Raw genomic sequence first — 17,072 nt, 5'->3', positions numbered from 1 at the left:
AAAAAATTATGGAAAATTAACTTACCGGATTAATTCTAAGAAATGTGTTTTTCTTAAGAGTGCTGAATGAGATGGTATGAAGAGTTCTGGAGGTTTTGCATGCCCAGGAGTTGATAGTACATCTGTGTAAATAACCTTACCAAAAAAAGTCTAATGCGTAACTTTCTCTGCTTGCCTTTCTCCTCAGGTTTGCCAATTTGTCGTGTCTGTCAATGGCCTCAACGTTCTCCATGTGGATTACAGGACAGTGAGCAACCTCATCCTGACCGGCCCTCGAACGATTGTAATGGAAGTGATGGAAGAAATAGAGTCCTGAGAAGGAAAAAAACTCTTACTGGACATTTTTAGGAGGGAAATATTGATGACAGTTGGAGCGGCATGACACAAGGAGGCAGAACGTTGCTGTGTCCAAATAGATGATTTTGCTTTTAGGGGAGGGGGGCTCTCTTTCATTTAACAATAATAGCACTGGTGATTATGCTAAGAAGTGAACAATAGATACCAGCATATTTTCACTAAGGACTTTTCTTTGCCTGACGGAGACAAGGTTAAGACCTTTAGGTTGTCTGTCCAGCCATGTCTGCATCAGTCAGAATGGTTTCCTACCTAAGAGGCCGTGCAGACTTCCTCACAGTCCACCACTGGATCAAAGCACTTCAGGAGATGAAAGAACCAAATACTGTGGGGTCAGGATGTCACAGATGGTTTGCATGACATATTTACGTTGGTAAACATCCTCCTGGTGTCCAGCTTTGTCCCAGGAGCATGTGCTGCTGCAGTTGCTCTCTCCTTGGGCCGAGGGAGAGCTGACTAAATGCTGGCTTGATTGCAATCAAACACAAATGAACTGCAAATGCATGAAAAACAGTGTTCTGGTATGAATGTTTGGGTTTGACCGAATACATGGATTATTCTAGAAAGAAAAATATAAGAACATGCAAATGGAAAAGCATGCGGTACTTTCGTAAAATCTGGCCTTTGAAAATTTGTTTAGATGCCTATGCACTGGTTTAGGTGCTCAAGTATAAAATCTTGATTTTTTTCCTTTTCTGTAAAGGAAAGGTGTCTTAGTCTTGTCGTTTGTCACTTTGGAGAAATCTTGGACACCTTTATTCCTAGAAGAAGAATATTTGGCAGGTTGAAGTGGGAAATGCACAGTATTTTAGCATTAGCAATGATACATCCAGATCCTCCAGTAGAGAAAGTACACTTCAAATTGAAGCAATGTACTTGAATGTACATTAAGCTTATTAGCACTTTCCAATCATCAAATGTTTTGCAAACTACAGACTTGCCACATGAGTTGCATTTGACACTATTACTAATAAAACATTGTATTTAACTGACTCTTACTCTTTTTCAAACAATAGGATTTCTTCGTTGATAAATTCATGAAACATCTTTTTTAAAAATGTATATACAAATGCCATATTCTGCTGAGTTAGGTGACTCCTCAGCTTGATGGTAATTGGACTGCATGGGTTTTCTTTGATCTTTGAACTGAATACATACATCCTTGTCCACAAAATTATAAATATATATTGCAGACTTTCTCTGCTGTCTAAATTTTACAATTAAAGCTTGACTTTCTATGTGAGCATACCACAAATCCTTCAATTACAGGGTGGGGAAAGTGTTTTTTCCTCAAATAATTTTGAAATATGTTTTATATTAAAAATTGTTCTCACTAAATACATTGCTCTTGCAGTATGTTTTTCACTCCCTCGAACACTTTTACATCAGAGATACAGCAAGTCTTCAAAATCACATATGCCTGCAGCTTTTTAGGTAGAAGTCCATGTGCTTTTTGTTTCTGATATAGTATATCTGTAGTTGATTTTTCACCATGAAAACTTTGCATATTCCACTAGCGTGGAGCAGTGCAGGGATGTATAAAACTGCAACCACTAACTTGATACTAACCAGGCACCAAAGTGTTTGGAAGATTCTTCCAAAGTGTCATTTAGTATGACAGTTGTTTATCCCTATCGTACCCCCAAAAATTTTGGTACACATATATAACCCATAGCAGATTATATTCTAGAGTCCATCTAAAATAAATAGTTCAGCACATGATGTTATATGAGATTGCAACAACTGTCAATGGTATCCAGTAAGAACGGCTGGAAAAAATCCTGTTTTCCCAGAAATGTGTCAGTATGCTACAGGTTTTTGATTTTGTGAATCCAGGAACGCTTCCCCAAATATTTCTGTTTTCTTTTCTTTTTTTTTTGCCTGGGTTGTTTTGCTGGTTTGGTTGGCTTGTACCGCTTTAAAATATAAATTCTACATGTTAGGCTAGGTTAAATATTAAAATGTGAAGGATTTTCTTAGCAAAATGCTAATGATTCTCTCTAGTGCCATCGTGGATTCTTCTGTCTTACATCTCTTGCCTTAGTTAATATTCTGCTACAAGTTCCCCGTAGCTTACAGATAATTAAGAAACTGGGTCAGAATTTAGCTTAATAATGCATTACAGAGTGCACTTTAGACTTGAGCAAAAAGAGTGGGGATGGGGGCAGGGAGAAATCTGTGCATATCATTATGTTACAGATTGGAGATGGCATTTTCATTTGCAAGATATATTAGTCTCTATCACAATTTGAGCACCATTACTTGCCTGCTGTTTAATGGGGATTTCCATATTGTGTTCTCAACTTGATTGGCAATCCAGAATTTAATTAATTCTTTCCCTCTTCAATGTGACAAAGGTATTCAAATTATGTCTGCAGTGAAATTTTGTATTTTGAAAAAAAGGATGCAAAGTTAACAATTAAGCTATGAAATGTATCATTTCCAATTAAATTGCAGTTTGTCTGCACGTAGTGATGCATACCCTCCAGACATCCCATAGGAGCCAGTGTCAAACTCTCCTGCACTTCAGAGGGCACAGAATTTTGAATGTAATAGAGCACCTTGCTTCCTGCAAAGTACTGGGGGAAATGTAAGATTATTCACAGAAGTGAGGCATTTCAAGAGATGCATGAATATCACAGTGTGGACTGAAGCAAGAAATGAAAAAAACCCTGGCATCAGCAGTAATAACTTCATTAAAAAGACAGGCATTTTTGTAAGACTTACTCTCTTACGTGATCACATTTTTGGTTACTATAGATCTTGTGAGATCCTCTAATACATCTTTATGCCTTAATAACACAGATTAGTGCCACTCCTCTGCATATGTACATTTGCAAGTCATTTATAGAATATCTTCAAGCAATATAATAGTTAATTAAATTCAAGTAGCAGTTAAGCTAATTGGAGTATTAATTCAATGCCATATTTCTCCTATTTTCCTTCTGTCATATTTCCTACATGATACATAATTTTGATTACTTTTATCAAGGACAGATACCACGTGTATACTATTGAACCCAACTGGTTCCACAGCTAGTCCCGTGGAAGGCATTTCACTCATGAAATAATGCAATAATCCATTCCAAGTCTATCAGAATTTGATTGTCTGCATTTCAGGTCTCTATAGAAGCTGAAAATAAAATTGTCAGCATCAAAAAGACATAGTGGTGTCATAGCAGCATCTGCAATACCAGTGGGTCTGTCCTACTACCCTCTTCTATGAGATTAGCTTCAGGAAGGGGTTTGGGAGGAAAAAGTCATGCAGGAGGAATGTTTGGCTCAATATTTTCTTCCTTTTCTGGCTATATCCTCACTAATAACTACAGAGTGCTAGGGATGTGTCAAACACTGTCCCACAGTTGCTGGTTTAATGGTCAGCGTGTCCCCTTAGCATGGTCTCGACCTCTGAGAAAATTGCCCAAGTGTAGTTCAGAGAATAACATGAGGCTAGAATTCGGGCATAGGGGTGCAGGCTGTCTTGTGCCACTTGGCCTTAGGACCAGAGAACGGTGCCTGTGCTGATCTGATGTACTGACATAGATGTAGCCGAAGAGAGTAGTCTCAGGATTAGGAAGAAGAAGCAGGAGTGACTGACTTATTTCTTCATCTGCGCTGACAGCTATGATGCACGGAGGTTTCCTTTTCCCTGTGGGTGGAGACAGAATGATCAGATTATGGGGTAATGCTCTAATAATTTCAGATAACATCGGGAATTAAATACTAATTTTTAATGTTAATTTTGCTAAATAAGAATTATTCTAATTTTAGAGACAGGAAAAACTGAGGCAATATGGTTTGCAAAAATGCTTGCCTAATGCAAGACAGACTGAGAAATCAATTGTTGCAATTATGAGTATTTTCTTCCCAGTGTATAATTAGAACTAGACCGCTTGTATAAGTGAAAAAACATGTGTATGTCACATGTATAAGTAAAGCTAGACCACGCCACTCTTCAAACAAAGTGAGAGAACTTCTAACCTTTTGCAATAAAATTACCATTAAAGCTTTCCATGAAACACACTTTAAAAATTTGTCTTTCTTTATCTGGTGAGTGATGTGGCTTATATTTTTCACTTCCATGTGTTATCTATAAAAACAGAAATAGTAACTGCCAATGTAATAATTCCTTTTGTATTCACACAGTGCAGATAAAAATATCATTGATGCTCCAGAGAAGCTGAGTGATTTTAAATCATTAGATTTCTATACAAACTTGTACATAAATAAATATTTACACGTTCATTTTTAAACTGAGCCATTAATGCAAGAGATAATCTGTCAAAGAATGTCCCAGGACTCAATGATACAATGAATTTATACTATAAAGACAGTGTTTCACATATAGATACTTAGTCTTTATACGTGCAATTCCTCAGGAAAATTTAGAAATATTCAGAAGGGAATAGCTATAACTGTCAAACTGAATGTCCTCTAGAAAAATGGCTGTAGTTGTGCAGTTAGATATCCTTTTTCATATTGTCCACGGGAGCCGTGAATTTCCAGTACTGTTGAAACTCAAGTTGCATAAGCACACACTGAAAATTAAATGCTTTGCTTCGAGAGCACACATTTGAAGCAGGGACTGTATGCTAGGTAGCACAAATCATTGTAGTGCCTTTTGTATAAAAATGCTGCCATACACACATAGCTTTCCCATCCTGTGCCACCAATTTGCAGGTGATTCAAGCCATAGGAAATTCTCTTCTTTTTACATGCAACTTCTTGCTTCTGTTCCTAAGGTGCTTCTACCCAGAGACTTTTACAAAATGGTCTCTCGATTATTTTATGGGCACAGCTAGTGGCATGCAGGCCACTTCAAAGATGCGTTTACCTTGTGCCTGGGCAGTTGAACTCTGCTGGGAAATGCCCCTGCTGCTGCTGCTGCTGCATGCACCCAAGCAGGCCAAGCTGGGGAACACTGGTCTAGAGGACAGCCCGTGCCCACCGGACTGTTTAGCCTCTACCAGTGATTTATGGACATATTTCATTTTCTTTCCTATTCTTCTACTCCTTTTGCCACATAGTTAACAAGGGTCCTACTTTCTGCTTCCAGCTTAAAAATTGATTCTTGAAGGTCTTGATGGCCCTGCTTTCTTTGTCATTGTTATTAGTCTGGTTTTGAGTGGCTCTTCATCACGATCATCATCACTAGCTTTTCATAAATTAGCAGTGCTTATTTATCAAGCCTGATATTTCAGGCAAACGGGTGAACTGGCTGCTGCTTTACTATCAAATGATAACTAACAGAAACAAAGCCTTGAGGTAAGAGAGCAGTATAAGACAAAGTTACTGTAATGATGGAATAAAATTCATTTGAGGTGTAAAATACCACCACACCTACTCTTAACAAAGCTTCATATAGTTGATAACACTATGGGCCATAGCTTTCATGGACTTTCTCAGATTATGGAGAGAAAAGATGAGAGACCTCCAAAGAGTGTTGTTTTCCTCCTGTCCTCTGGAGGAGCTACCACAGCCCCTCTGCTCCTTCCCTCCATCACGTCCCGGCTGGAGCACAGCCTCAGCCGTAGTGGGCCTTACAATCACATAAACTCATGTCTTCGCTGCAAACTGTAAATGGCTGCAGAATTTAATCATTAGGATTTATGTTTTCCTCTTCAGGTTTTAGAGCTTCTTGTATCAAACAGAATTTTTTTTTTCTTCCTCTATTCTACGCTTTTCCCATTAGGAAATGCTCCTTTTTCCCCCCGTCAGGTTTGCCGTGGAACTTGTGATGAACAGAAATCATACTTTCCTCTTTGTACCCAAGTATAACTCAGGGAATACTAGTTTTTATCTGCACTTCTCAGGCAAACATCCACTGGGTCTCCCTGGGAAAGTTTTACCTGAGCAAAACCTAAAATATGATGCCTATTACTAGATTGTAGCTGGAAAATACATAGCATGTACAAACCATTAGTTTTTGCAAAAAAAAAAAAAAATCAAGTTAGCTTGTTTTAAAATTCTTGTTGAGGGTTTTAAATTAGGAGCAGAATGAGTGTTGAACCCATAAGCATCCATCAGGCAGGTGCCGTGATTGGGTGCAGTATGGAGAGGTTCTGTCCCGTTGTGTTTCTTAGCAGCAGCCCAGAGAAGAAAAATATTGTAGTTTTATGACTAAATATCCAATTTACATTCTTAACCCTGTTTTCTCAATAAGAACAAAGTTGTAATTAATACTTTTGCATTTAAGAACATTCAAGCATAAAATGCACTCGATAAGAATATAGCAAAGATATGTTTGTGAAATATTTCAGTTTCAAATGTAACAAGCTACCCAAACAAAACATTTCCTTTAAAGAAAAAATTCTAATTTACATTGTGAAGTAATTAAAACTTTTTTTTCATATCTTCAGTTTCTAAAATCTTTATAAAATATCGACATATACGTGCAAACACTGCATGTATCGACTAAAAAGAAATACACATGCAGCTAAGCAGGCTTGACTGAACGACTGCTTTGTCAATGGAGTCCAGCAATGGGGCTAAACTGAGGTCTAAAGGTTTATTAGCAAAAGCTGAATTAAGCATGAGGTTGAACAAAGCCTGGGAAATATTAAGTGATTCCACTCGGAAGAAATGCTCAGTAGTTTGTAGGATCAGGAATCCATTTAATTTCTGTTCTCAAAGTGCCCTAACAGCCTTGCTTTACCTGCAAAGTATTTCTAGAAACAAGACAAGATTTTCTTAAAACTCATTTAAATATTGCAGACGGAACCGGCTAGCTTTTACGGGTTAACTTGGAAAGGATGAAACATGAAAGTATTTAAGATCTTAATGTTACACTTTCCTGTTGCCTGTTTTGTTTTATAAGCGTTGTCGGCTCAGCTGCTTTTTGAAGATAACTTACTGCACCCTTTTGTTTGTTGCTGCAGTTTGGGATGTGTGTGTGCTTTGTTTCTTTTGCCAGAATCAACAAGATGCAAATCATCGATTACAAAATATGCTTAAAAGAAGCATTTACAAAAATGTGCTGAGTTACCCTCTTAAATGTTCAATTTCATGATAAAATATGTATTACACTTTTAAAAATTTTGTTTCATTATGCAGTATACATGTATCTGCATGATTGTGGTGTTGTTTATTCTCCGAAGAGATTATTTTCTGAGGGTTATTAATTCACCTTCCTTATAGCAGCAGCAGTATTCCATTCCAGAGACCATTTAAATATAAATCCCCCTGACTTCATCTCCTACATAGTCACAGAAAAAAAATCTTTTCTTCTGATTCAGTTGGAAATTGTATTTGGAAGATGAAGGCACGAAGACATTTACCTTAACTCTGGCTGATCACTGTTTCTTTTGCAAAAAACAGACAATGCTGCCTTAAAGTGCAGAGCTTCAGGAAGCCACGCAATACAGAAATAAAAATTTTATAATTAAGGTCGAATTGTCCACATTTCAAAGGCTCTTTGATGATACCCTTTTCCAGCAGTTGTCATGATTAACTCCTAACAATGGGCTTGTAATTGCAAAGATGACCTTTGGCACGTGGGCTAACGTAGTGCCCTTTCCCCGATCTGCAGATAATCTGAAAAAGCATCACAGCAGGGTGATGGCATCTCCTTCTACTTATCTAATTGGAATCTGAACTCAGAAACCAGGGGCTTGCTTCTGTCGCATACACGTAAATGCTGAGTGCCATCAAAGGTGCTTTAGGGTATTTGAGACATTCTTATGGGATGGAGAGGACCTATGGGGAAGCCCGTGCCCCTTGAAAGCACACCTAGAGACTAAAAGTCCCAGAGGATGTCTTAAATACTGTAGGACACTTCAAATGGCACTAGACACCTATGTGTGAACAACTGAATGACATCCCTAATAATATGCCCACTTAATATCAGCTAATTCAACTGTCTTACAGCTAGTAATTTTATTGGAGTTACCCAGCTGTATATTTAATTAGCGCTGTTGATGGGAAAGAACTTCCTGGCTCTCCAGCCAGTTCTCTGCGAAGTCGTTGCACGATTGTGTCATGCAGAACTGACTGTGATGATGTGCTATTATTAAATGTCCCGAGAAATGCGTCTCCCTTTCCTTTCCTCTTATGCTTTTTGTCAAGATGCAAAGTGGCCTCTCAGCCGAGGACAGCTTTGTTTCTGAATTGTCTGTCACCAGTCAAGGGGACCAGAGCCATTTGTCAGTTGAGCTGTAATCTGTATGTATAGATGATCGTACATAATTACTCTCTGCATGTTCTAGCAGACTCTTCCTGCTTTTTGGGTGTTATTGTCCTGAAAAGTACTAATTTCACCCAAGGAGTCACAGCAAGGCAGCAACCTGCTCCCATTAGGGAAATGAGATCAGAAGAAGGAGTAGCAGCTACTGCAGCCACAGCAGGTGAGAACAGAGGCAGCAGCAGCTCAGTATTTCCACTTAAATCTGAGTTTTATTCCACTGCTTGGAATATGACAGGTATCGTAACTCTCAGGTGTCCTGAAGTATTTATATACCTCCCATACGCTTCAGTGATGGCTCTCGCTACTATGGCCTTTGCACCACAGTCAGTCATCACAGTACAGACATCTCAGTACAATGGTAGCTTCTGCTCACCCCCTGTAGCAGAAGGGGGACTGAGGCAGTGTCCAAAACCAAATGAGGAATTCAAAGTGAAATTTATAGAGAATTTAGGTGTTGACATTAAAAAAAAGTCCATCAAAAATACCTGTTAACCCACACAGGTGTTTAGAGGGCCAACAGTATTGAAGATCTCACCAGTAGTTACCTAACGTGCTGTGACTGTATGCCTTACTAGCTGGCTCATACACCTTCATGTTCAATAGGTTTTACAACTGCCAGCACATCCTCAAGCCCCCCACTCCCACATCCACCATTCTCCAAGTGTCACCAGACGAGTTCCTAGATCCACAGCAGAGAAGGTAAAACCCACACAGGCAACCAGGATAACTAAAGTCATCCAGGAAGCCTGTGGAGAAGCAGAGCTGAAATTTGCTCTCTCAAGACCTTGGCCATTTTGCTGCCTGCTGGACAACCCTTCTACTCCACAGACTTCAGGGGGCAAGCAAGGCACACACCCTCTAACGCAGAAAGACAGCAGTCCCCTGTATTGACTGCAACCCATGGGCTCCATGGCTGTAGAAAAATATTACCCTTTATGTATGTGGTGGGCTGACCCTGCCTGGATGCCAGGTGCCCACCAAAGCTGCTCTATCACTCCCTTCCTCAGCTGGACAGGGGAGAGAATATATAACGAAAGGCTCCTGTGTCGAGATAAGGGCAGGGAGATCATAGAATAGAATCATAGAATCACAGAATGCTTTGGGATGGAAGGGACCTTTAAAGGCCATCTCGTCCATCCCCCCTGCCATGGGCAGAGACATCTACAACTCGATCAGGTTGCTCAGAGCCCCGTCCAACCTCACCTTGAATATATCCAGGGATGGGGCATCTACCACCACTCTGGGCAACCTGTGCCAGTGTCTCACCACCCTCATTGTAAAAAATTTCTTCCTTATATCTAGTGTGAATCTACCCTCTTTTAGTTTAGTTTAAAACCATTACCCCTTGTCCTATCGCAACAGGCCCTGCTAAAAACTCTGTCCCCATCTTTATTATAAACCCCCTTTAAGTACTTGCAATAAGGTCTCTCCAGAGCCTTCTCTTCTCCAGGCTGAACAACCCCAGCTCTTTCAGTCTTTCTTCACAGGAGAGGTGTTCCATCTCTCTGATCATTTTTGTGGCCCTCCTCTGGACCCGCTCCAACAGGTCCATGTCTTTCCTGTGCTGAGGGCCCCAGAGCTGAATGCAGTATTCCAGGGGGGGGTCTCACCAGAGCAGAGCAGAGGGGCAGAATCACCTCCCTCAACCTGCTGGCCACACTGCTTTTGATGCAGCCCAGGATACGGCTGGCCTTCTGGGCTGCAAGAGCACATTGCCGGCTCATGTCCAGCTTTTCGTCTATCAGTATCCCCAAGTCCTTCTTGGCAGGGCTGCGCTCAATCCCTTCATCCCCCAGCCTGTACTGATACCGGGGATTGCCCCGACCCAGGTGCAGGACCTTGCACTTGTCCTTGTTGAACCTCATGAGGTTCACACAGGCCCACCTCTCCAGCCTGTCCAGGTCCCTCTGGATGGCATCCCATCCCTCAGGTGTGTCAACTGCACTGCTCAGCTTGGTGTCATCTGCAAACTTGCTGAGGGTGCACTTGATCCCGCTGTCTATTTCATTGAAGATATTGAACAGGACTGGCCCCAGTACGGACCCCTGAGGGACACCACTCATCACTGTTCTCCATCTGGACATTGAGCCATTGTCCACTACCCTCTGGATGTGACCATCCAGCCAATCACTCCAGCCATCCAGATCACTCAGCAATTACCATCACAGGCAAAACAGACTCGACTTGGGGAAAATTCATTTAATTTATTACCAATAAAATCAGAGTAGGATAACGAGAAATAAAACCTAAATCTTAAACCACCTTCCCCCTACCCCTCCCTTCTTCCCGGGCTCAACTTCACTCCTGATTTTCTCTGCCTCCTCCCCACCAGCGGCACAGGGGGACGGGGAATGGGGGTTGCGGTCAGTTCATCCCACACTGTCTCTGCCGCTCCTTCCTCCCCAGGGGGAGGACTCCTCACACTCTTCCCCTGCTCCAGCCTGGGGTCCCTCCCATGGCAGACAGTCCTCCATGAACTTCTCCAACGTGAATCCTTCCCATGGGCTGCAGTTCTTCATGAACTGCTCCAGCGTGGGTCCCTTCCACGGGGTACAGTCCTTCAGGAACAGACTGCTCCAGCGTGGGTCCCCCGTGGGGTCACAAGTCCTGCCAGCAAACCTGCTCCAGCCTGGGCTCCTCTCTCCATGGGGCCACAGGTCCTGCCAGGGGCCTGCTCCAGTGTGGGCTTCCCATGGGGTCACAGCCTCCTTCGGGCACCCCCCTGCTCTGGTGTGGGGTCCTCCATGGGCTGCAGGTGGATATCTGCTCCACCGTGGACCTCCACGGGCTGCCTCACCATGGTCTTCCCCAGGGGCTGCAGGGGAATCTCTGCTCCTCCTCTCAACCTTTCCGAGGGAGAGGCTCCCTCTGCAGCAAGCCTCAGCGCCAAACTCCGCAGGCTGCCAGCTGAGCTTGCTGAGGGCTGGATCGGGCCCTGGTCCCCAGGCGTGTGGGAGGATGTGGAGGCCAAACGGCATGCCGCCTTGCGCAACCGGCCCCGCGCCGTGCGGCGAGAGCCATGTTTACCCAAGCAAAGCCACAAAAACAGCCTGTGGGTCGTAGAGAAGCCAGTGGTACAAAACACCCTCAATAGCACATTCAGTTCAGGGCTTGATTTGTCCGGCACATTCCTGCCTGTCGCTGAAAAGCAAGCATCGGGAAGCCCACAGGCTTTTCAAAGGAATAATGTCATAGCTGAATAATGAGTATTGCTACAGATTATATAGCATGTTTAGTAAAATAACATAAGTGGGAATTTGTCAGTAAATATAACAGGTTAACATCCTTTGAACTACAACTGTAATATGTGGGGTTTGCTCATGTAAAAAGACTGAATTATGAAGAGTTCAGATGTTTAATTTTACCTCCATCAATGATTCTAATTTTATTACTGACATTAATCACATCTAGAAAGACATATAAATCTTACACGGTCGCTAGGCAAGTGAAGAAAATTAATAGTAGTTTAACAAATAATGTTGAATATTCTTTGAGAACGCAGTTAGGCAAATAACAATAGTGAATATAAGTATTTATGATGAGCTTCTGTTTTATTTACCCACTCGAAAATCAGGAATAATTCCATTAACTGTACAAAAATGATGCTTGACTATAAGAGTAGAAGCAAAATCACAGTCTGACCTTTTAGTGGCAGGTTGATTTTAACAGCAGAAAGATAAAAGACGACTCACATTTAGGAAATTATTTTGTAAATCTGAACTGGACTTGCCCACCAAATGCAGCCCTGGTTTAATATGTGATATAACCCAATGTGAGAAGCATGGATTTGGCTATGATGATTCTCAAAATCACTCTCGGGAAAAAAAAAACAACAAAAAAAGAGAGCAGATGCTCATTGTGACTACTGCCAATACAGAACTATGCTGTTCCACTGATATACAAGGTGGCTGTTCAGCATCACCAAGTCTTGTTCAGGCACTTATTTTAACAGGCTACTTTAAGCGTGACACACTAGGCTCTCACCTAATCCTGTGAACCCAGAAATAAATCACGGCACTACAGTCTTGTGGTGTTCATCTGTTTGTTCCTCTGTTCAGAAAATTTTATCTACCATGAAATATTTTATAAGTTTTATGAGGAAAATAAAATAATAAAAAGGCCATGGGTGGAATTTTTTTTAAAAGATAAAATATATAAAGAATGTAGCACACTGGAGAAACAAAGCTGTTCTTCACTTTCTCCCGTTCTTTCTTTTTTTCTTTAGAGTGCAGGCAATAACTACCCAAGTTTTTATGACTATCAGCAGATATAACGCAAAGAAAATGAACTTCAGACTGTAAAGAAGGGCAGAAACGTGATTTTAGGAAATGTACCTTTATGCTTAACAGTTGATGTCAGTAACAAAATGCATCATTACTGCCTGTTCCTCTTTTACAGATACAGTACGGAAGCAGGTAATGGACAGCCATCCGGATGGCTCCGCATGCCCTGGTGGAGAACTGCTCAGGGCGAGCCACTCCATGTGAGGGCAGAGCCTGAAGCTTACTGAATTTCAAAGGTGCTTATAGCTCTCTTTGAAATAAGTTGATCCTGTCCTGCCTCTTCCCTCCCAATGAGTTTCGCTCTTGATTTTAAGGGATACAGTCAAATCCCAATCAAGTTGCTTTTATCATCACATAGATTCAAGTCCTCATTGTACACTCCTGAAGTTTGCATGCCTTGGGTCCTGTGAAGAATTACTTTACTGAGGAAGGCTCATTGCCCCCAACCCCCCCTCTCCTCCTCTTCAGCTTCCCAGGTAGGCTTTCCAGGCTGGCAGTCTGAACAATGATGGAGAGCAGGGAAGATGGGAGGGGGAGCTTTCCAAAGATTGTCAGTCAAAGTCTGACTTCCCCATGGAGGGTTACCTGTGCTATATGTGAGACAGGGAGGCAAGTTAGTCCTTCGGCTGGCATCGGGAAAAAAGAATTGAACAGGATAGAACAGGAACATGATCCATCGTGATTTAATTCATCTGCTGTCTAATTGTCTGTATTCTCAGTCTCTTACACAGGCCAATATTAGCTCTAACGAACCAGCATATGCAGAAGCAATACGAACATACAGTTTGTTACTACACGGATTCACATGCTCGCTTCTCAGTGCAAAAGCATTCAGAGCTTCCAGATTTTACGGACTGATTCTCCAAGTCAAACCTTGCTAACATTTGAAGGGACAGACTGGCTGACATCCCAAACAGCAGTAACTCCTTTCCATGTGCTGAATCATTGTTGTTATTATTATTATTATCAACATTCTGAAATGCCCTGTGGCCTAAAGCAGATGTTTTGGCTATTCTTCCAAGACTGCAAACCTTGGGACAGAGATTGTGCTTGTGCTAGATAGTGAAGAACATCTACTGTTCCACCAGTGCCTCTGAAGACTGCGCTGTCAGAAACATTGCGGTCTTCAAGGCTTTATTTTCCTCAGGGCCCTGTTGTAATCTGACTTACCTTAAGCACTGTGCCGATTTAAACAGGCCCTGGACAAGCTTTTTTTCTGTGAAGCGTAAGATAAAGAACCTTATTGCGGCCAGTGCCAATATTACAAGAACATTTAAACTAGCATTTATGAAAGATGCCACCAGTAAATTAAAGATTACAACAGGGCCCAAACAGTGATAATCTAAAGGAAAAAGCAAAAAAAGAGATGACATGCAGATTACAGTACTTTGTCAAAAAGCCCGAGATGAAAAGTCAGTCACTACAGTTAAATGAACAAATACTGGAAAACGGAGTAGCATCATGGATGGAGTGTTGCTGAGCGTCCTATTTTTACCTGGGTTTTGTGAAGAACATGGATTGAGGTGTTGTTCAGTGCAAGATCCAGATGCTGCAAAAACTTGCACAACTGCATAAAATACAGTCTCCGAGTGTTGAGAGTGGCGGGGGGAAGCTAACCCAAAAGCTTTAGAGATGCTATCTGCTTTTTGTGGTTGTAGACTACTGCCTCTCCTTTTTACAGCTTTTACACTCTTTGTCACAATACCCTATAAATCTTTAAGTCATCAGATCAATCGCTTTGGAGCATAATTACTGCCGGCTATTTGTTTAAAGCTAGTATATACACTTGCTTTCCTCCTGTGTAATTTCCTGTTATTTTTGACTTTATATTTAAGGCACTTAAGTCATGTTCAGTGGGAAGTGTCCGAGCACTTCCTGGGTGCACATGCGACACAGAGAGCTAGCTCTGCGACGCACGCAGAGCAGAACCAAAACTTTGCCTCCTCCTTCTCTTTATCCTAACAATTCTTGCCAAATCTTGAGACAGCAAATGGCCGTCTCAGTCTTAGGGACAGCTCACTGACAACAGTCACACATACTCTCGCAGTGTAGGTACCGCCCTACGACTTTAGCAGTAATTCTGAGCAGCACTGCAGTCCATCCCGTGGTAGCACCTTCTTCTCCGTAGAGGAGCTCTATATGAGTTGGCTTTGGCTGAGTGGAACCCTTCTGCACGGAAGCTGAGTAATGCAGGTCTTTACAGCTGATCATTTCTCAGCTCTTACAATGCAGATCAAAGCAGGGGACTATTAAAGTGGGGGGGGTTAGCAGACACAGTACTTGAATTTGGATACACTGAACCTGGAAAGGCAGCGGTTTGTTAACACACAAGAGATTTTTGTCCAAGACTGCCCCCCTCTGTTATTGCTTCACAACTGGAAAAAATGTTTAAAATTGCTGTAAATTCTTCTTCTCGTACCTGATAAAGTGAGATTTCCAGTATACTGATTTTTAGTATTGATATTTATTGGAAAAATTAACAGACAGTTATTTCAGCTGCTTAAATGCCCCTGAAATATAAAAATGGAAGGCATACTGAATTTCTTCAGTGAGTATTTGAGTTGGGGGTAATTTTATTGAGCTGTTTGCAACAAATAAAATATTCATATTTCTCTTGGCTTTCTCCATTCACATTTTATATAAAATTACTCAGAAACACAGGCTACAATTTTTCACAATAATAGCTTTTTCTTTGGCAAATACGAATCACAGTACCATTTATCTTTTGTAAAATTTCTGCTAAGGTCAATTCAGTATTTTATTTGGGGAAAGCTAACTTTATATGTTTAACATATGCTTAAATAAATATTGGAAAACTTTTAGTCTGTTATTGAAAGTTTCAATTGTAATGCTTAAAAATGTGTAGGGGAACAAAGCACCCATCTCTGAATCTCATCCTCCACTTCAAATCCCTTAAAACAAAAGCAGCAAAGAGAACAAGGCTGTTTAAAACTGAGCAAAGGAAACAGTTTAGATGAATAAAATTTGTGAGCAATATAAACTGCTCTTAAAGGAGAGTTTTGTTCAGGTGTTCATTCAGTGGCAAAAAAACCCTCGTGTGTTGTAATGCAATATTATTCTAGCATACAACTCTCATTATTTTTCAGTCTGATGAACAGACATGCTTTTCTAAAAATTAGAAAAACTAAAAATTCATAGTTTTGCATTAATCGACAAGCTGGAAAAATCAATCATTGGACAGTATTTAACAAATCTTGCTCCTCTTGTCAAGAATTTTACTGTCATGGACACGTGTACTAGAAAAGTGCTTAAAGTAGATGGAGGCAGACCAGAGCTGTGTAATTATAGCATTCAAGATTATATAGGGGAGGAGCTCAGACAAGAAGCTCAGTATGAGACAAACAAGAAGCTCTGCTGCTTTTAGGTAATAGCTTAAGATACATGGAAAGGAATTCTTCCTTGTTCCAGACTTCTCTTGTATTCGTTACTCAAGGTATGTATTACAGAGACCACCACAGTATTGCTTCCAGCTCTTACAGGGTTTAAATATTCATTTCAGCCTGGATTTCATTCTGAAGAAAATTACTTCTGGCACAGCCAGCCAGAATCTGTTGGTCTTCTGTTTATTCAGTAAAAAACGGGGGGAACCCTTCCCTCACTGCATTATATTGTACCATTGGTGGGCTGCAACTTAATCTGCACCGCAGCGCAATCCAGTGAAGAAGTCTGTGCTCACTTTTGCCAGCCTAATGCCATATTTGTGCCCACCTATTTCCAGCTGCTGGTAGATCTAAACATCATAAAGTCTGGTCTTTCCTCTTTCCTGAGGTCGCCCCTGCCTCCGTGCTAGCAGCCGCACAGGATTTGCCCATCAATTGCAGCGCTCTCTCGGGCCGGCTGATGAAGTCTCAGCATGCCGTCTGGGAGCAAGAGGGAACAGTGATTACGGATTTTGCATTTTGACTGCAATGTTGTTTATCTTAACTTCAGTAACGCTTTCTCCCATAACTTCCTCATAGACACACTGATGAAGCATGGGCTAGGTAAGTGGACAGTGACAGGAATTGAAAACTGGCTGAATTGCTGGGCTCAAGGGGTTGTGATCAGCAGCATGAAGTCCAACGGGAGGTCAGTCACTAGCGATGTACCCCAGGGGTTGATCGGAGCCAATACTGTTTAACCTCTTCATTAATGAACTGGTCGATGGTGGAGAGTGCACCTTGAAAAAGTTTGCAGATGGTAAAAAAACAGGAGGAGTGGTTGATACACCAGAGGGTTGTGCTACCATTCAG

The 17,072-nt window shown here is 41.4% G+C and overlaps 1 protein-coding gene across 1 annotated transcript in view; it reads left to right on the top strand.

The window, feature by feature from the left end:
* The window catches only part of DEPTOR (DEP domain containing MTOR interacting protein), a 75,423-nt gene extending 74,071 nt beyond the window's left edge, over nucleotides 1–1,352 (top strand). The window contains exon 10 of the mRNA XM_087747034.1: nucleotides 188–1,352. Coding sequence (XP_087603160.1) covers nucleotides 188–316 — 129 coding nt within the window. The 3' untranslated portion in view covers nucleotides 317–1,352. The remainder of the gene's footprint in view (nucleotides 1–187) is intronic.
* Nucleotides 1,353–17,072: the final 15,720 nt, after the last annotated feature.

The sequence above is a fragment of the Nipponia nippon genome, unplaced genomic scaffold (genome assembly GCF_047370975.1).
Source record: "Nipponia nippon isolate SJK-2023a ecotype South Korea unplaced genomic scaffold, ASM4737097v1 scaffold_1, whole genome shotgun sequence".
NCBI lineage: Eukaryota > Metazoa > Chordata > Aves > Pelecaniformes > Threskiornithidae > Nipponia > Nipponia nippon.
Note: the sequence above shows the minus strand (reverse complement) of the source record. Positions and strands in the feature narration are given on the sequence as shown.